The 20,621-nt window shown below is 45.3% G+C and overlaps 1 protein-coding gene across 5 annotated transcripts in view; it reads right to left on the reverse strand.

Moving 5' to 3' along the window:
* MAPKBP1 (mitogen-activated protein kinase binding protein 1) overlaps nt 1-20,621 on the reverse strand; it is a 141,478-nt gene that overhangs the window by 47,610 nt on the left and 73,247 nt on the right. For all 5 annotated transcript variants that reach the window (XM_032793853.2, XM_032793852.2, XM_032793851.2 and 2 more), the window contains 4 exons: nt 8,404-8,466; nt 7,548-7,605; nt 4,040-4,210; nt 779-916 (listed from right to left, as the gene is read on the reverse strand). In XM_032793853.2, coding sequence (XP_032649744.1) covers nt 779-916; nt 4,040-4,210; nt 7,548-7,605; nt 8,404-8,466 — 430 coding nt within the window. The remainder of the gene's footprint in view (nt 1-778; nt 917-4,039; nt 4,211-7,547; nt 7,606-8,403; nt 8,467-20,621) is intronic.

Consider the following 20,621-nt stretch of genomic DNA (forward strand, 5'->3'; position numbering starts at 1 on the left):
CTTGCTGCAACTCCACTGCTTGTAAAATGTATCAGGACCACTAATAGCAGCAAATCAATGAGACAGAGCTACTTATGTGTCTGCCATTGGCTGACACAGGCCAGTTAGCCAATCACAGGAAGAAACCTTGGGGATAGTGATGTCTGGTTTTCCCTGATGATCAAAACAGATCTGACTTGCATTGACATATCAGCATCAATGGAAGATCCATGGTGTGAAATGTGAAAGGTTATCCTTGAGTGGATGCACCTTTGCAATACAGACAGGCAAACTAGCACATGGAGATTTGGCCTCCCAACAACAGCAACAGAAGCCACTACATGACACTTTGAAACATGCCCCTCAATATCTCAAGTCACACACATCCAATCAAAGAGCCCCAAGTCCCTGCAGTATGAGGGCCCAGAGATAGCAGCCACATATGCGAAGAACCATTGCCATGAAGAAATGGACATGCTTTTGAATAGCACCAGTGCCAGGGTACAACAGAACCTGATTTGGCTGCCATGCACAGAATCCATGAACCACCTGCACTGGCATACAGGAAATCTGGTTTTGGGGGCCAGACACAGCGGGCACTGGATAACAAGACAGTGGAGGTTACATCTTGAGAGCCAGTCAAAGACTAAAGCCGCTTCACACAGGTAATCAAAGATCAATTCTGAACCGGAAGCTCCTGTTCCCCACAGGCTGTGGAACTAGCTTATGCCATTATAGAAGCCACAAAGGCCCCCGCTCACTGCTTCTTCTTTATACTTCTCCTGTCCCCAGCTCTCACCTTGGAGGTTTTGCTGTCATCCAGGTACCAGAACTTGATGTGTCGGTTGCCAGCTGTGACGAAGTAACTGCAGTCCTCTGAAAATGACACTGCTGTCACTTTGCTGGACACTTTGTTGGCCGCCACCACAATGTTTTTCTGGAAAGACAATTGTTTCAATAGCTCAGGTGTCTTGCTCAATAGCCTGTGTATAAGGTGGCTCATTTCAGCTACAGGCGTTATGTAAGGCAGGCAGAGATTCAGCATCTATCTGAACACAGGCTGGGAGGGTGAATCATCTGCCAAACCTTCCACTACTTATGGTGCTCTGGCAGTTTGGATGTCACACTTTTACATTCAGTCCTGCTACTACATTATCTCAGCCACATAATGGTTCTCAGGTCACTAGTGCCTATAGTAACATGGTCATCTGCACCTTGGCTATTTCATAATCACAGGGCACTCAGACAAAACATACTTCCCTTTCTAAACAGTGAAAGCACATGCAGGCCAATACTGGCTGGAGTTTTTTTTTTTTTTTTTTTAGCGCCAGGGCAGCAAGTGGGGAGGCACTGCTCGGGATAGGCAGTAGGTATTTTCCATAGGGAAATACCATAAATCTCTCCACCTGGGGAGTGGAAGAGAAGTCATAGGGCAAGAGGACAGGAGAACATGCTGCTTCTGTCCAGCCCTAGGGAAAAGAAACAGAGCAGCTACACCTGCAGTGAAACTCCCCTTCGTGCACATCAAATAACCGAGGGAAGAGGGGGTGCAGGAATGGTATTTCCAAGGATTAGTAGCAGAGAGTGGATTCAAAGATCTTGCCTCTCTCCCTCGTGGGTTTAAATTCTTGATCTATTTCCTGCAGTACTCAGTGGTCAACCAGACACTCACTCTGATCAACATTTCAATTTCCCATTCCTCCCCTAGAAAGTCATGAACCCCACTTCCCCCTTCCTTCCACTAGCAGCCCTCCAAACGAGCCCACCCTCAGCTCAGAAGTCATCTCATTCAGCTCAGAAGCTGTCTCATTCCAGAGCGCTTGTTGGAGGTCAGCACCAGAGCACTCCCACAGGGGTAGAGGAGTGGAGAAGGCTAGACTCTGCCACCAGTAACAAAGCAGCATTCTTGGGCCCAGACTCCAGGGCCTCTTGAACAGCTTCCCCCTAAATAGCAAATGCACACAGAGCCCTCCCTGTCCTCACCATCAGGCTGACTGCTGTGGCCTTTCTCCATTTGGAAACTAGGGAGCACCTCAGACAACACTTGGTTGCTTCAGCTTGACCAAACATCTGGGTCAGTCTCCCAGACTGGAAGACGGGGATATCACAGCAGCCGTTCCTATGACCCTATGCCTCAGGAATGATGGTCTTACGGTTAAGGCACTGCACTGGGACTTGGGAAATCTGGGATCAGTTCCTGATTCCACCACTGATTTCCCCTGTGACTTTGGGCAAGGGTTCTGGAAGATACACTTTAGTCAAACACAAGTTAAGCTTTAGTCAAACAAGGCATTGGGCTCAATAAAAAGGTAACGGTGGAAATTTAATGGCCTGTGATAGACAGGTCAGACTAGATGATCTAGTGGTCCCTTCAGGCCTTAAACTATGAATCTATGAAAAATCTCTCAGTTCCCCATCTGTAAAATGGGGATAACAATACTTCCCTTCTTCTGTCCTGTCTGTCTTGTCCATTTAGACTCTAAGCTCTTTGTTGCAGGCACTGACTAACTGTTTTTCGTACAGCGCCTGGCACAATGGGACCTTGCTGTCCAGGGGAATCTCTAGGCACTACTGTAACATAAATAGTAGGAGAGCAGAGATCATAAGAATCTTGATTGTTAAGGTACAGCATTAAATCCCAGCCTTACTCTACATTACATCCATCTTCAAATCTTTATTTCTGTGTGCCTCACTGAGAAGAACTTGAAGCCTGAACACTGGATTTTCAATGACCACAAGGACACCAATGTTTTAATGTTAAGTTACTTGTCTACAAGATTAGAAGCAGGACAAAAACACTAGCTGATATAGGAGATGATCATGAAAAGACAGAATCTGAACTGTAGAATGAGAAAGGGGATGGAATGGTTAACAATATTTCAAGGGAACATTGACCTACAGCTGCATAACATGAGATTAACAGATATGGATATAAAAAAAAAAAAAATGTAAGATGGCTCCCAGAGAGGACTGGTTACCTGCAGAGGTACAGGAAGCTGACTCAAATTTGTGAGAATGTGACTGTCCAGTTCTATTACTAACACGGAGGTCCCCTTAGCAGATATGTTTATCATTGTCATCATCAAATATTTATCTAATGCTGTAAATTCACACAGTGCTTTAAAGCACGGCCTTTATTCCAACATAAGCAGGGGGGGCTCCAGGCCAAGCGCACGCTTGGGGCAGCATGCCGCGGGGGACGCTCTGCCAGTCGCCAGGAAGGCGGCAGGCAGGCCACCTTTGGCGGCGTGCCTGCGGAGGGTCCGCTGGTCCTGCAGCTTTGGTGGAGCCGCGGGACCAGAAGATAGTCCACAGGCACACCTGCTGGAGGTCCACCAAAGCCGTGGGACCCGCGGACCCTCCACAGAGACGCCTGCAGGAGGTCCACCAAAGCCATGGGACCAGCGGACCCTCCGCAGGGACGCCTGCGGGAGGTCCACTGGAGCCACGGGACCGGCGACTGGCAGAGTGCCCCCCACGGCATACTGCCGTGCTTGGGGCCGCGAAATGTCTAGAGCCGCCCCTGAACATAACATTGCCCCTCAAGTACTATTATGGCCACTGTCACAGCCATAATTAATCACCTCCATACAACCGCACTCACGGTACTTTTTAGGTGAGTATCTAGTCCCCCCCTCCTTGCCTCGGTTTAGGATGTTTTCATCTGAAAACACAACAAAAGCAAATTGTTCTCCAGCGTTTGTAACATGGATCCCTCAACCAAAGTAAAACAGATTCCTGGTTTGGGAGAGTTCCCACTCCCACTTCACAATCTTAGTTTGAATCAGTTTTCAACAGTCATCTGGAAAAAACAGAGTATGACAAGCCTAGCAGCTTTCTGACTGGCCAGGAAGATATCACATATTCTTGAGAACAATCCTGCACTGGTTCCTTGAGTATGGACTAGATGATCCAATCTCCATCCATCTCTTGTCTGATTGTATGAATGTCAAAAGGAGCAGAGAATGAAAGAGCTATAACCCGATTTATCCCCAGACCATCTTTGGCCTTTCACAACGTGGCTTTTCCTACCATTAAGCTGATCTTCTTGCACACTTACCTTCCATGACCACACGTTGACAATCATGTCATGCTGGTACCCCACTGAGACAATGTACTTGGAGCTGGGGGAGAATGCCACACAGGCCACGCCATATTTGTGTTCTTGGATCTCAGCCACCTGGGTCCGTTCAGCCACGTCCCACACCCGAACAGCTGGCATGTGCCCACTCTGAAGGGGTGATTCAGAGACAGAGAGCAGTGAACATAACTCGTAAGGCTAGCGGCGATGGATTCAGATATGCAACATCCCCACACATTTTTCCAAGCACCCCCAACTTGGAAGTCAATCCAGGACTAGATCACAGCTCAACCCATAGGCATTCTATGGCCATTTACAGCGGAAGTCAGAAGTTTAATGAATTTGCTGATTTCAGCAGATAACTGAAAGGGACAATAATAAAAAAAACGAAAAAACAAGAAAGTGGATCAACATTTTGCACACATCTCTATTCTCTGTAATAGAAACCAGTAACACATGGTGACCTTTAGAGTTCTCAATACAGGTCCCAATGGCCAGGTGTCCACAACACAAAAACTTACACGGTCACACTCAATGGCAATTTCTTTGGAAATTAGCAATCTTCTCATTCCAAAGGTAGTCACTCCATGTTACATTTGAGGCACATAGATAGGGCAGTGTTGGGGGTGAAATGCACTCCCCTTCTTGCTGCACTTGTTCTGTGGATAAACAGTCTCTACCGATGTCAATGCAGCACCTTTTGCCAGCACTTAGTCTCCCTGAAAAATCACTTATTTAGTTATTTAAAAGTACCCTTTATTTTACAAGACCAGCCGAAATCCTTGCCAAGTATATGATTAACAGAGAAACTCTGCTCAACAGCTTCCTCAAGATTTCACATGGAAGCCTGTCAAAAAGTAGCCTCCAAGATAAGATCTCCATGGCAACAAGGCAAAATGGTGTCTTTTCCAGTCAGGGTAAAGCAAGTTACTTGCTCACCTGAAGGAGTGGCATGCTTGACTGAAAATCAAAACCTCAGAAACACGGAATGCAAGACATTTAATTGTCTTGCTTTGCAGCTTTACCTAGAATGTGATTGGCCTGGGAAAGCACAGTGGTCAGATTTTAATTTACTCAGCTCAGCTTTCACTCTGACTGACAGAGTTCTGTTCTCAAGGTACAGTCAAGATGGTACAAAAGTCAGTACAGCTACTTTGCAAAGCACTTACACTAGTTTAAGAAACCAACCTCTAAATCGTCAGCCCCCAGAGACTTTAACAAATTCAATACACTTTAAATAATTGAACAGATGCTACCACCAGTGAGGTCTATCAACTCCCATGGGACAAGCAATTTATTCCTACATGGAAAGCCGCCATCTCCTCAGCATTTGAGATACTCAGACCAGAGCTAATACATACGGAGGGATGAGGGTCAGCCTCCGTGCTCTCACTGAAGAAAATCCAGCCATGCACCAATTTAATGTCACTAAGCAGAACTGGTACACTGAGCCTGCAAGATTCAGACTTCACAAGCTGATCGCTCTTTAGTCAGCTATTACCAGTCTATACTAACTGCAGAACTTCAGGAGCAGTAGTAAGAAAAGAGTAAGTGCTGCCATCAGCAGGGGGCACTACATGACAAGATGAACACTCAAAATTAATGTTTTTGAGAGAACCCACAGAAATGGCTGTAGAACTGGTCAAAAAAGGTAAATTATATGGTGCAAAACAACTCAAATGAAAAGAAAATTTGCCATTTCATTCTGAATTTTCCAGTTCTGTTGTAGTTTTGCAGCACAAAAGTTTCTAAACAAAAAGGTGTGTGTTGTATCAGTGGGAAAATAACCACTAAAGTTTTTATTCTGCCATTGCACCCCTTAATGGTGAGGGAGGGGAAGAGTGAAAATGGTGTTTTCTCCACCAAAATAAAAATAAAAAAAACTTTTCAAAACAAATCTCAATTTTCATTTTGAAATTTTTAATTGAAAAATGAAACTTCAACCAAAACAAACATTCTTTTGGTCAAAAAACAAACCCATAAGGATAATTTTCAGCCAGCTCTTCTCTGTAGGTGTAACCTGCTGGTAAGTGTCTCTTACAGGTCCTCCTCTGTGCATGATGCATAAAGGGAGAAGCCTATCACAGCCTAACAAGCTAACTTCACCAACTTGGTCAACACACTGGGGATTGAACCAGGGTCATCCAGAGCTTAAAGTATGAGTTGCTACAGCTTAAGCCAGAGGGCTCTAGTTGAGGGTGCAACAGACTTGTATTTAGAGCTGGATAAATAACTGGATTTTTCAGTTTGATGGCTAAACCAAACCGAATCAACAAAAACCCTCAAAAATTTTCAGGGGCAGGGGGAAGGAATCATTTCAAGTCAAAATATTTAATTCAACCTGAAATGAAACATTTCGTAATAGGACATTTCACCCTTTTGTGGTATAATTTTAATTAGGTACATTTCAAAATGAAATGTCATTCTGAAGCAAAGAATCAAAATGTTTTGACTTTCAGAATTTTCCCCTTTTTTGGTCTGAAACTATTAGCTGAATTTGACCCGACCCTGAATTTTTCCATCAAATAAATTGTTAGCTGAATTTTTTTTTGCCAGCTTCTACTCATATCCTGCAAGTACTGGGCACAGAGAGAGAGACTGGTGACATACACATTCACCAATAAGTTACAACATAACTGGAGTTGGATGACAAGTAGTTATTAGAGACACATGACAGCAAGCTGAGCATGACCAAAAGGGAACAGAGAGACATTTATGTGTGTTTCTAGCATCTAACAACTGCAAATTCATTACATGTACAGTATGCACCTTGCATTTCTAACACAGCACAGACCCCACAATACAGCCAGCCTTGTTCTCCCTTTAAGCACCTTTGAAAGGAGAAAGCATGTCGCCAGTAATGAAGCATGCACTGCCAAACCCATGGGCACTGGTCCCTTTATCACTACTCTGGAAGCTCCATTCTACAGGCACTTTTCACTCTCCACTATATTGTTACAGTCTTGGCTCACTCCCTGAAATCCTAAGGGATGCAACCCTAAACTCAACCCAGCCACTAGAAACTTCCAGTTCCCATCCCTCACTCCTTCACCTATGTTAATAGGTAGAGCAGCGGCCAATATCTTCAGCTAATCTCCACCCTGCCATTGGCAAACGGAGTCTGTCCCAGGAGATTCACCTGCCTCGATCTGGGCAGACAGAATGTTTGGAAAACCCTTTCAATATGAGCTTAAGGAGACAACCAGTAACAAGGCTGGCTGATGCTAAGATGAATTAGTGGGTGAGAGCAAAAACCACATTTTCCCATATAAGGGCAGTGGAGAGGCACAGTTAGGGTCTCTCTTTGGATATTCTGTGGGCCAAAACCCTGTTAAAAAGGATACAGGATTTAATTAAAAACTCAAGTCCCCCCACCCTCCCACCCCACTTGCCCATTTCCCCGTTTTACAGCAGCCACTCTTCTTCCCAGCCTGCAGTGGGATGGCCTGCAGACATGTACCTGTTTTAAACAATTTTCAGCACTTACCTCTCCAGTAACCAGGTACTTTCCATCAGGGGAGAAAGCAAGAGCTGTAATCGTCTTCCTAAAACAGAGACAGGAGGACACTGAGGTGGTGCCTGGTATCTGGTTTCAGTTCAGTCTGTCATGACTGGAGAATGGAGAGGGTGAGCAGATGTCCTGATATTATCGAGACAGTCCCAATATTAGGGGATTCATCTTATATAGGACCCTACTACCTCCTGCCCCATCCCAATTTTTCACACTTGCTATCTGATCATCCGAAGGTGGGGAGGGAGGGAGGAGGAGGAGGAGGTGGTGGTGACTGGAAAGAGGCCCACAACACATGTAATAACTTGACAATGGTTTTGTTTCCCCACAGGCTGAACATATGGATTGCCTGTAGCCCAAGCCCCTTGCAGTGTGTCTGAGGCACAGAAAGGGTTTCACAGCTATGGGGCTATGGTCCTCTGGCCCCTACCTGCCAACTAGAGGACCAGGTGTCAGTCGGTCCTGCTCTAAACAAAGGCTACAACCTCAGGGAAAGAATAATGCAAGTCCCACGGAGTTCAAGTAAAACATCCTCCATGTCATTCCTTACAGCAGTTCCACATGGGAATGTAATATTTATGAGTTTTTCCCTAGTCATCATTCCTACAACTTTCCCCACAGTAACTCATATTAAGGAGGAGTTAGGGTTAAATTAGCAGGCAACTTCTCCCCACAGCCACTAGTCCCACACCAGTGAGTTTAGGACTCACTAGCTTTGGGCACCATTATCCCCAGCAACTCTTATAGTTTGCTAGAGCCAGAAAGAAGACTCTAAATTCACCTCCCAAGTAATACGAGGCCAGCTGTCTGTATATCTCTGAGTTTCACTCACCTGGAGCTGTTTAGAATATGGTGCTGTTTATTTTTCCTAGGGTTGAAGAGCACGACAACACACCTAGAAGAACAAGAACAAAAAAGTTGACAGAACAGCCTGTGGGTATCATAACATGCTCTATTCCCTTGTCCTTGGCAGAAGAATGAATGACAGCCTGGCACATCTGTCCCACCCCTACCCAGCTAGCTGGAAAACGCAAAGGGAGGTTGGGGGATAATCACAAATCACTCCCCTGTGGAGTGCCACAAATAATCACCTTTCCAGGGGCTGTGAGCCCTGAATCTCTTACCACTCACAAGCTAGACAGAAAGAAAGGTGAGTTAGGAAAGTCTGTGTGACAGCCTCATGATTATGTCCCCTCTCCCCAGACGTAAGAATGACCCTACATTCTGGGCACCAAAACAGGATGTCTAGACCTGAGTAGGAAGGTAGGGAGCCAGGAAAGAGGAGTAGCTCTCAGAGAAAAGAGCTGGGCATCTCCTCTCCAGTGACTTTCAGTATAGCTTTCCATCAATCGTATCCTGCCAGGCACTGCCATCAACAGTTCAGGTTCTGTCCTCCCCTTACCCCTGAACCTTCAGCCAGGCCCTGAATGTCAGGACAATGACTGGGACTAGCTCAGCATGGACCCAGACAGGAATTATCTTTTGTGTGGTAAGCCTCTTGCCTCTAGCACAGACAGGACAGAAGAGGCCTCAGTTTGGGCCAAGAGGTCATTAGCCAGTCAGAAAACAAGAAGCACAGTGCAAGAGCCCATTCGCTTTGGAGACAAATGAAAAAATAGCTTCATCTGGGGCTGTCTAGAAATCAGCCAGAGGAGGAACTCTAGAAACCGCGGTGGGCAAACTTTTTGGCCCAAGGGCCACATCTGGGTGTGAAGATTGTATGGCAGGCCATGAATGCTCACGAAATTGGGGGTTGGGTGCAATAGGGGGTGAGGGCTCCAGTTGGGCGTGTGGGCTCTGGGGTGGGGCCAGAAATGAGGAGTTCAGGGTGTGGGAGGGGAGGGGTGGGGCAGTGGGTTTGGGTGCGGGCTAGGGCTCTAACTGGGGATAAGGACTCTGAGGTGGGGCGAGGGATGAGGGGTTGGGGGTTCAGGAGGGTGCTCTGGACTGGGACCAAGGGGGGTCAGGGTGAGGGAGGGGGTCAAGCTCCAGGGTGTGCTTACCTCAAGCAGCGGCATGTCCCTTCCTGAGGCTCCTACGTGGAGGTGCAGCCAGGTCACTCGGCGCACTGATCCCTCTGCACATGCTGCCTCTGCAGCTCCCATTGGCCATGGTTCCCAGCCAATGGGAGCTGTGGGGACGGCGCTTGGGGTGGGGGCAGTGTGCAGAGCTCCCAGCTGCCCCTATGCATAGGAACTGGAGGGGGGACACGCTGCTATTTCTGGGAACTGCACAGAACTACAGCACGTGCAGAACAGGGCAAGCCCTGAACCCCGCTCCCTGGCAGGAGCTTGGGGGCCAGATTAAAACATCTGAAGGACCTAATGTGGCCCCCAGGTCGGAGTTTGCCCACCCCTGCTAGAAACAAACAGTTGTGACCACCTCCCCATGGTAATCAGTATAATAACCTCCATCACAAAAACTTATGGTCCACCATTCTGGAAGAGCAGGAAAGGGGAGATTCCCCCAAAATTACTGAAAAAGCCAGGAGTCTCACTCTTAGCATGCCACGCAAGTCTGCGTATGATCCAGAACACATTCTCTCCCCTTCCCCACCCTCCATCAGTGAAAACCCTATGGGTCATTTTCAACACAGGGCAGAAGAGAACGCATCTCTGCCAGGGCCCCATCACATAACATGGGGCAATGAACCAACCCTATGAAAAAACTCAGGGTCTCAGAAGTGGAAAGACGTGCCCCTGCCCAGGAAAGACAACAATTCTCAGAGACAAGATGATCCTCCCTCCCACATGGTAAGTAAATTCATTTCTTGAATGGAACTGTACCATCAATGCCTTCAAAATAATTAGGGGGCTGGGGCACATGTCTTACAAGGAGAGTTTGAGGGAACTGGGCTTATTTAGTCTGCAGCAGAGAAGAGTGAGGGGGCATTTGATAGCAGCCTTCAACTATCTGAAGGGGGGTTCCAAAGAGGATGGAGCTAGGCTGTGCTCAGTGGTGGCAGATGACAGAACAAGGAGATCTCAAGTTGCAGTGTGGGGAGGTCTAGGTTGGATATTAAGAAAAACTATTTCACTTGAAGGGTGATGAAGCACTGGAATGGGTTAATTAGGGAGGAGGTGGAATCTCCATCCTTAGGAGGTTTTTAAGGCCTGGCTTGACAAAGCCCTGGCTGGGATGCTTTAGTTGGTATTGGTCCTGCTTTGAGCAGAGGACTGGACTAGATGACCTCCTGATGTCTTTTCCAACTCTATCTTCTATGATTCTATGATTCAAAGAATTCAGACTCAGCAGGGCAGCTCCTCATAACTGCATTTCTGTCTTCCCCATATGAATACCCCTCACATAGGGCTGCAACGTGAGGGAGACCCAGTTCAAGGGCTATAGGGACTTGCTGGAGATGGCTAAAACAGCACTTGTGACATCCTTTGTCTTAAAGACAGGAATGACATTGACTTCTGACATGGAAATATATCGCTCCTACTGTCTTTTGGCAAAAGCACAAGCAGTGGCAGCTGTAGAAGAGGGAAACACTTGGGGAAAGTTGGCATCCTCTACAATGGCTAGGTATGACTGCGGCTCCTCTCCAGTATTTGAGGATGCATCACAGCATGAAGAGAGTCCCCCTCCCCACAAACATGCAGGGAACACCTCAAAAGCTTCACCAGTTTTGCAGTCTTGCTACTTAGCTGTGCCACACCCTATAGCTCCCCCCTCTACTGCTGTGCCATTAGGATGTTGGGCAATACAGGACTCTGAGGTTCAGAAAATCCCTGGTATAGACAAGGCCTTCAGACAGAGCTGACCACACTTGTGCAAATCACAGCTTATATCCTGCCTATAACAGGGGTTTGCACTAGCACATGACCAGCCATCCATGTCTGTCACTGGGAGAAATCCCTGAGGTAGATAAGGCCTACAAATTGGAGTAGGGAGCACAGTACCAAATGCTGAAGAGATATTGCTGTTTCATTATGAAGCCTACACTCTACATATCTCGCCAAAAGCCTCATCCAAAAGAAAAAAGGCAGAAGTTCTTGCATATGAGCTTTTAAACAGAAGTAATCAAGCCTCACTGTCACACCATTGGGCTCACACAAGAAGAACTTTACAGGGGTGTCCCTCCAATCTGTTCTCTTTTCAGTTACCTCAGCAGCAGTAAGAAATCCCCTGCCATGAGCTCGCCGCCAACTGGAAAAGCCTGTAGCCACAACATTTCTCCAGGCACTGACATGTCGTAACAAACTCTTGTCCGACCCACACCATTGCCTCTCACTTGGTCTGACAGGATTGCCCGCCAGGAACAATACAAGTTATGAAACGGAATAGACACCATAAAGAGGCGCAGACACTCCAACACTTCAGGCCCAATCCTGCTGACTGATGCTGTCACACTCAGTTAACATCACTGCCTCATAGCAGATACCACCATAGGGCACTGAAGTTTTAACCTCCAATTCACCAGCTTACAAAAACCAGCTTCCTTCATTAGAACTAGAGCAAGTTTCCACCCAGTGTTTTCCCCAAAGATAGGCTGTGTGCCTGCTAAGATGTTCTACCCATGCCCAGGTAAAATACATCTGCTGTGCTGAACATACAGGCATTCAACAACATTTACCAGTATGCTAGTGGGGCAGTTCTAATGGTACAGATAACCTGGTTATCCAGCAGTGAAAGTGTTTTTAAGAGATTTAGTTAAGAGTAAAAAACACAGAAGGATCTAATTTAGCATGACTAGTCACTCCAGTTTAAGGTCTGATCTACTCTATTTTACCCCTGAAGCCTTCATGTAAAGAGGCAGGTGGTCTGTGACTCATTAACAATTCAGGGAAGGTTAAGCCCCTCAAATCATGAGCTATGAAATAGTACATTAGCAGATGGGAAAATCTGTGTAATCCTTAGCTTCCAGGCAATCAGAAAAAACAAAGAGAAATCCAACTATATGAAGCAAGGTAGGCTTAATGGACCAAAGTCATCCCTCGTGCAACTTAGAAGAATTACACCCAGGAGAATTTTGGTCCATTAAATCTTCAGAAAACAGTATGGAGAACTGAGGGTAGATGCGATATCCAGGTAGTATCATTTCTGTGCAGTGGGTTTTTTAATATTAAAGTTCCTTTGTGTTTTATGACTAGGGACATTTGCATGAAAAGAGGACCGTTGGGTATGTCCACACTTCAATCACTACAATGGCTGTAGCGCTTCAGCATAGACACTACCTATATGCCAACAGGAGGGGTTCTCCCATTTGCACAGGTATTCCACCTCCCTGAGATGCGGTAGCTAGGTTGACAGAAGATAGCACTTTCTACACCATGGGTTGGGTCGGCATAGCTATGTCTCTCAGTGGTGTGCCACTGAGAGATGCAGCTATGCTGATGTACATTACCAGTGTAGACCAGCCCTTTGTTTCTTTGAGAAAATAGCACAATCTAAAAATTAAAGACATGCAAGAAGACGTAATGGTCTTCAAACCAAGCAGGCAAATCCAAAAATAAAGCATTTCCTAGAATAGCTCAGCAAATGGGTAGGATCCTGGGTTTTGCTGGTATTCTTACCTTAAGCAACTGAGCCCACAGTTACTTACAAACAAACTTAGGCCTTACACCTCCAGAATTGGCTGTTCCAAGGGCTTCTCTCTGCAGGATTTTCTGTCACTCCTTCTAGCTCTTTTCCCTCATCAAAGAGGCTCAAACTCCTGTGCTGAGGCTAATAAGTCCCACCACCATGTCAGCCTGCCAGGGGGAGTCAGACAAATAGTTCCTGACCTTCATACAAGGGTGTAACACCTGACTGCCAGTCACAAGCAGATTTTTTAAAAATAACTCTTAAATGTAATCCATGAAAATATATGAACATGTGCCACACCCTTCCACCCACACAAAAACATCACTGCCAGTTAACAAGGAACAAGACATATCCCATTGCTACACTGCCAGAAGGCTGAATTTCACAGAAGTTACATTTCGTGGCAATCTTGTCACACTGTTCTAGTTTTATAAAGACTCTACCCAAATTTTAGGTTGTTTTAACCAACAGGATAGCAGTATGCAAATAAACTAAAGTTAAATTATATGACGCATGCTACAAACACAAGAGCAGGAGCCAGGAACTCCTGAATTCTAATCTGGCTCTCATTCTGAATCTCTCTGTAGCCTTGGGAACTTCTCTAGCCCTCTTGGTGCTAGATTGCTGCATCATTTCAAAAGGTACTACAAAAGTTCTCTCTCTCTCCTGCTGATAATAGCTTATCTTAATTAATTAGCCTCTTACAGTTGGTATGGCTACTTCTACCTTTTCATGTTCTCTGTACATATATACATTTCTTACTATATGTTCTAGTCTGTGCATCCAATGAAGTGGGCTGTAGCCCACGAAAGCTTATGGTCAAATAAATTTGTTAGTCTCTAAGGTGCCACAAGTACTCCTGTTCTTTTTACAGTTAAAAGAATAAATTGTGCTAGCAAAGTTTAACTGTTCGCTGTGGCCACATTTACCCTCCTAGTTTCTGCTACCCAGTTCAGTCTGTGTCTACACTGCAGTCCTGCCAACCCTTGGAGTGCAGTGCATTACAGTTTTGCTGAGGTCCACATTCAACAGTGTCTGAAACAGCTTCCCAAAGCAGGGTTTGTGGGAGAGCCTAGAAGGTACTGTGGGATTGTGCAATGTATTAGTAAAATATATTGCTCAAGTCAATATAGGAAAATAGAAACTGCTATACTGTGACAGAGTGCACTAGATGGACCAGTGATATCTTGTTTCTAACCCATACAAGACTACATGGACATCATGAATCCTGAAATATATCATTCAAGTTTGTCTGAGTGAATTTTACTCTGTCAACAGTTCACAACAAGCTTTATATGAACACTTTTTATTATTAAATACAGAAAGGCATCCATCTAGCCTTCTGCACGTTTAGTTTTTGTAAGATTCTGTTTGTTCAGTGTTGTGCTACCAGTGGGTAGAAAAAATAGTGCTGATATTTTCACACTTTGAGTCCAATTCAGTTGGGCCAAGTACATCAAACCACCACTTTTTCTAGAACCCCCATCAGTTTCTACAGAAATTAAGCCTTGAAATTTAATTTTAAAAAAAATCCCAACCAATAATATTTCTGAAGAAAACTTTCTAGGTGTGTCCCAATGAGAGCTTACAAATACAGACAAAACAAACAATAGTTCCGAAAGGGGCTTGCACTGTTTCCATGCACTAGAGTACTTGCTCTGGTGTCTGATGAGAGTTTAAAAGGTCAACATTATTAACTATCAGAGGGGTAGCCGTGTTAGTCTGGATCTGTAAAAGCAGCAGAGAATCCTGTGGCACCTTATAGACTAACAGACATTTTGGAGCATGAGCTTTCGTGGGTGAATACCCACTTCGTCAGATGCATGTAGTGGAAATTTCCAGGGGCAGGTATATATATGCTAGCAAGCAAGCTAGAGATAACGAGGTTAGTTCAATCAGGGAGGATGAGGCCCTGTTCTAGCAGCAGCACACCATACGACCTAACACTAGCCACCACCAATCCCCGGTCTTTCATCCTGTCAACATCACAATGTAATTAACGCGATACATTGCTCGGTGTAATGCCCTTCTGCTATTAGTACGAGGGCCAAACTGGACATTCTCTATGGAAAGATTATATTGGACGACAAATAGATATTAGGAATGGCATATACAACTGTAGGAGAGCACTTCAACTTCCCTCGCCACCACCTATAGAGACACTTAAGTGTGGCACTACCTGCAGCAGAAGAACATTCAGACAGACTTCAAAGAGAACTGCTGAGCTTCCATCTCATGTTTGCACATTTGACACCATCAGCTTCAGGATTGAACAAACGACTGTGAATTCATCCTCCCACCGATCCTGCACTACGAAATATCAGTTCTCCTGCTTTTGAATCCTCAGAGGACTGGGATGCCTTTAGTTGGTATCGGCCTGCTCTTGCAGCAGCAGACTGGAACTAGATGACCGCCTTGATGCTTTTCCAACTCTATTCTTCTATAGATCTATGATTCAACAGAATTCAGACTCAGCAGCAGCTCCTCAAGACTGCATTTCTGGTCTTCCCCATATGAATACCCCTGCACATAGGCCTTGCAATGGGGACGACCCAGTTCAATGGTATAGGACTTGCTGGAGATGGCTAAAACAGCACTTTGACTCCTTGCTGTCTTAAAGACAGCAATGACATTGACTTCTGACACTGAAATAATCGCTGCCTACTGTCTTTTGGCAAAAGCACAAGGCAGGGCCAGTGTAGAAGAGGAAACCACTTGGAAAAGCTTGGCATCTCTACAATCGGTAGGTATGCACTGCGGCTCCTCTCGGTATTTTGAGGACTGCATCACAGCATGAAGAGAAGTCCCCCTCCCCCAAAACATCAGGGAACACCTCAAAGCTTCACCAGTTTGCGCAGTCTGCTACTTAGCTCGTGCCACACCCTATAGCTCCCCCCTCTACCTTGCTGTGCCATTAGGATGTTGGTGCAATACAGACTTGAGGTCCGAAATCCCTGGTAAGGACAAGCCTTCAGACAGCTGACACCTTGTGCCAAATCCAGCTATATATCCTGCCTATAACAGGAGTTTGCACTAGGCACAATGACCAGCCATCCAATGTCTTCACTGGGGAGGGAACCTGAGGTAATAAGGCCTACAAATTGGAGTAGGAGCACGCGTACCAAATCGCTGAAGAGAATTGCGTGTTTCATATGAAGCGCTACACTTACATATCTCGCCATAAGCTCATCACAAAGAAAAAACGCAAGAATTACAAATTGCATTTATGAGATTTTAACAGACATAATCAAGCCTCACTGGTCCACACCATTGGGCTCACACAAGAAGACTTTACAGCGCGCATGGTCCCTCCAATCGTTCTCTTTTCAGCTTACCTCAGCAAGCAGTAAGAATCCCGTGCCTCCCTGACCTCGCCTGCCACTGGAAAAGCCTGTAGCCACAACATTCTCCAGGCCACTGACATGTCGTCAACAAACTCTTGTCGACCCACCCATTGCCTCCTCCACTTCGGTCTGACAGGATTGCCCGCCAGGAACAATAAATTATGAAACGGAATAGACACCACTAGAGGCGCAGAACACTCCAACACTTCAGCCATCCTGCTGATTGATGCTGTCACACTCAGTTACATTCCACTGCCCTCATAGCAGATACCACCGATGTTATCTGAAGTTTTAACCTCCAAGTTCAACCAGCTTACAAAAAAACCAGCTTCCTTCATTAGAACTAGAGAAGTTTCCACAGTGTTTTCCCCAAGATAGGCTGCTGTGCTGGCTAAGTGTTCGTACCGATTGCCCAGGTAGAATACACTGCTGTGTGAAACATACAGGCATTCAACAACATGTGTACCAGTATGCTAGTGGCGGGCAGTGTCGAATGGTACAGATAACCTGGTTATCCAGCAGTGAAAGTGTTTTAAGGAGATTTGTTAAGAGTAAAGAAATCACGAAGGATCTATTTAGCATGACTAGTCATCCGTTTAAGCGCTGATCACTCTATTTACCCTGAAGCCGGTTCATGTAAAGAGGATGGTCTGTGACTCCTTAACAATTCAGGAAGGTTAAGCCCCTAAATCGAATGCATGAAATAGTACTGATTAGCAGAGGATCTTTGTATCTTAGCTTCAGGCATGCAGAAAAAAAACAAGAGAATCCAAACTATATGAGGAAGTAGCGCTTAATGGACCAAAGTCATCCCTTCTGCAACTTAAAGAATTACACCCAGGAGACAGTTTTGGTCCATTAAATCTTCAGAAAACAGTGGAGAACTGAGGGTAGATGCGATATCAGGTAGTATCATTCTGGCAGTGTTTTTTAATATTAAAGTTTTTGTTTTTATCATAGGGACATTTGCATGAAAAGAGGACGTTGAGGTATGTCCACACTTCAATCACTACAATGGCGCTGTAGCGCTTCGCATAGACACTACCTATATGCCAACAGGAGGTTCTCCCACTTTGCACAGGTATATCCACCTCCCTGAATGCGATGGATAGCTAAGTTGACAGAAGTAGCACTTCCTACACCATGGGTTTGGCGCAAGCTTAATGTTCTCGAATGGTTGCCATGCAGAGCATGCAGCCTATGCTGACTGTCACATTACAGTGTAGACCAGCCCTTTGTTTCTTTTGAGAAAATGCACCCAATCTAAAAATTAAAGACATGCAAGAAGACGTAATGGTCTTCAAACCAACAGGCCAAATCCAAAAATTAACATTTCCGTGAATGTTCAGCAAGACGGTAGATCCTGGTTTTGCTGTTATCTTACCTTTAAGCAACTGGCCACACATTACTTACAAACAACTTAGCCACACCTCCAGGAATTGGCTGTTCCAAGCTTTCTCTGCAGGACTTTCTGTCACTTCCTTCTAAGCTTCTCTTTCCCCTCAAAGAGGCTCAAACTCCGTTGCTGAGGCTAATAATCCCACCACCATCGCAGCCTGCAGGGGAGTCAGACAATAGTTCCTGACGCTTATAACCAGGATGTAATCACCGACTGCCAGTCACAAGCAGGATTTTTAAAATAACTCTGAAAGTTAACCATGAAAATATATGAACATTGCCACACCCTTCCACCCACACCAAACATCGACTTGACCAGTAATCAAGGAACAAGACAGCTATCCATTCTTACACTGGCCAGAAGGCGGCAATTTCACAGAAGCTTACATCCCCCGCCCATGCAATCTATGTCACACTGTCTAGTTTTCATTAAAGACTTACCCAATTTTAGGTTGGTTTTAACCAGAACAGGGATAGCCAGTATGCAAGTAAACTAAAGGTCAAATTATATGACTGCATCGCTACAAACACAGAGCAGGAGCAGGAACTCACTGAAGTTCTAATCTGCTCTCATCTGAATCCTTCTGTCAGCCTTGGAACTTCTCTAGCCTCTGGGTGCTAGATTCGTGCATCATTTCAAAAGGTACTACAAAGTTCTCTCTCTCTCCTGCTGTAATGGCTTATCTTGAATTAATTAGCCTCTACAGGTTGGTGATGGCTACCTTCTACCTTCTTCTGTCTCTGTACATTATACAATTTCCCTTACTAGTTGTTCTAGTCTGTGCATCCACAGAAGGGCTGTAGCCCGAAAAGCGATGGTCATAAACTGTAGGATCCTCTAAGGTGCACAAGCTACTCCTGTTCTTTTTACATTTAAAGAATAAAAATTGTGCTAGCAAAGTTTAATCTGTTCGCTGGATGGCCACATTTCTTACTCACTCTAGTTTCGCTACCCAGTTCAGTCTGTGTTCTACACTCCAGTCTGCCAACCCGGTTGGAGGCAGTGCATTACGTTTGCTGAGGTCCACAGTTAACAGTGTCCTGGAAACAGCTTCCCAAAGCAGGGCTTGTGGGAAGCTAGAAGGGTACTGTGATTTGTGCATGTATTAGTAAAATAATTGCTTCAACTCAAGTTATCGGAAAATAGAAACTGCTTATACTTGACAGCAGTGCACTTACATGGACGCAGATAGTCTTGCTTTCTAACCCATACAGACTACATGACATCATGAATCCTGAAATATCATTCAGTTTGTCTGAGTGAATTTCTAACTCCTGGCAACAAGTTCAAACACATGCTTTATCTGAACATTTTTTATTAAATACAGAAGGCATCCATTCTAGCCTCTCACGTTTGATGTTTTTTTGTAGAGATTCTGTTTGGCTTCAATGTTTGTGCTACCAGGTGGGTTAGAAAATAGTGCGGATATTTCACCTTTGAGTCCAATTCAGTGGCAAGTACATCACACCACCACTTTCTATAATCCCCCATTCGTTCACAGATAATAAGCCCTTTGAAATTTAAATTTTTTAAAAAAAATCCCAACCAATAAATATTTCGAAGAAACTTTTAGTGTGTGTCGTGTCCCAGCGGCATCACAATTCCCACGACTCGACGTGATCGCCAATGAGAGCTACAATACAGACAAAACAACACAATATTCAGATAAGGTGCTCCACGTTTCCTAGCACTAGTGATGACTCTCTGGTCTGTTCTGCATGATGGTTTAAAAGGTCAGAAACATTAGAACTATCAGAGGGGGTAGCCGTGTGGAGTTCTGCATCTGTAAAGCCAGCAGAGGAATCGCTTGGCACGTCTATAGACTAAAGACATTTTGGAGCATGGAGGCTTTCGTGGTGAATTACCCACTTCGTCAGCATGCATGTCAGTGGAAATTTCCAGGGGAAGGTATATATCTGCAAAGCCAGCTAGAGAAACGAGGTTAGTTCAATCGAGGGAGGATGAGTTGCCCTGTCTACAGCTGATGAGTGGTGCAAAAACCAGAGAGAGGAGAAACTCGGTCTGTAGTTGCCAACATTACAGTTCTTGTGTTTCGAGATCCGGAGCTGATGGTGTTCAAATTGCAAGTGAACTGAAGCTCAGCAGTTTCTACATTGAAGTCTGGTCCTGAAGTATTTTTCTGCCAGGTGGCCAAGCCTATAGGTCTGCTAGTAGTGTGGCCAGGCTGAGGTTGAATGCCCCAAAAGGTTTTTTTGGATATTGCCATTCCCTAAGTTGATCTGATTTTTGTCCATATATCCCTTTTCCATAGAGACTGTCAGTGTTGGGCCGACGTACATAGCAGAGGCATTGTGGCATATTCGATGGCGCGTTATATTACGATTGTGGACGTGCAGCCGTACATAAACCGGTGATTGAGTTGGCTATCTGGTTAGTTGCCTGTGATTGGTGATCCTGTGTCGCTGGTAGATTTGTGGGCAGAGTTGGCATCGAGGTTTGTTGCATGATTGTTTCCTGAAGCTGGAGTTACTATGTGTGGTGCTGCAGTTGCGTCGCTGGGATACCGTTTCAGGTTGCAGGTTGTCTTGTGGGCAAGGATTGGCCTGGCCACCAAGCGCCTGTTGAAAGTATGGGATCATTGTCCAGGGATGGGTTGTAGATCCTTGATGATCGTGTTGCAGGGGTTTTAGCTGGAAGCTGTATGTGATCGCCAGTGGAGATCCTGCTTGGTTTGCTTTCTTGGGTTGCTCTGCAGTATGAGGCTGCTGGGTAGACGTTCTGCTCTGGTTATCTGTTTCCTTAGTTTCCTTGTGGACG

Source organism: Chelonoidis abingdonii, chromosome 4, assembly GCF_003597395.2.
Source record: "Chelonoidis abingdonii isolate Lonesome George chromosome 4, CheloAbing_2.0, whole genome shotgun sequence".
Taxonomy (NCBI): domain Eukaryota; kingdom Metazoa; phylum Chordata; order Testudines; family Testudinidae; genus Chelonoidis; species Chelonoidis abingdonii.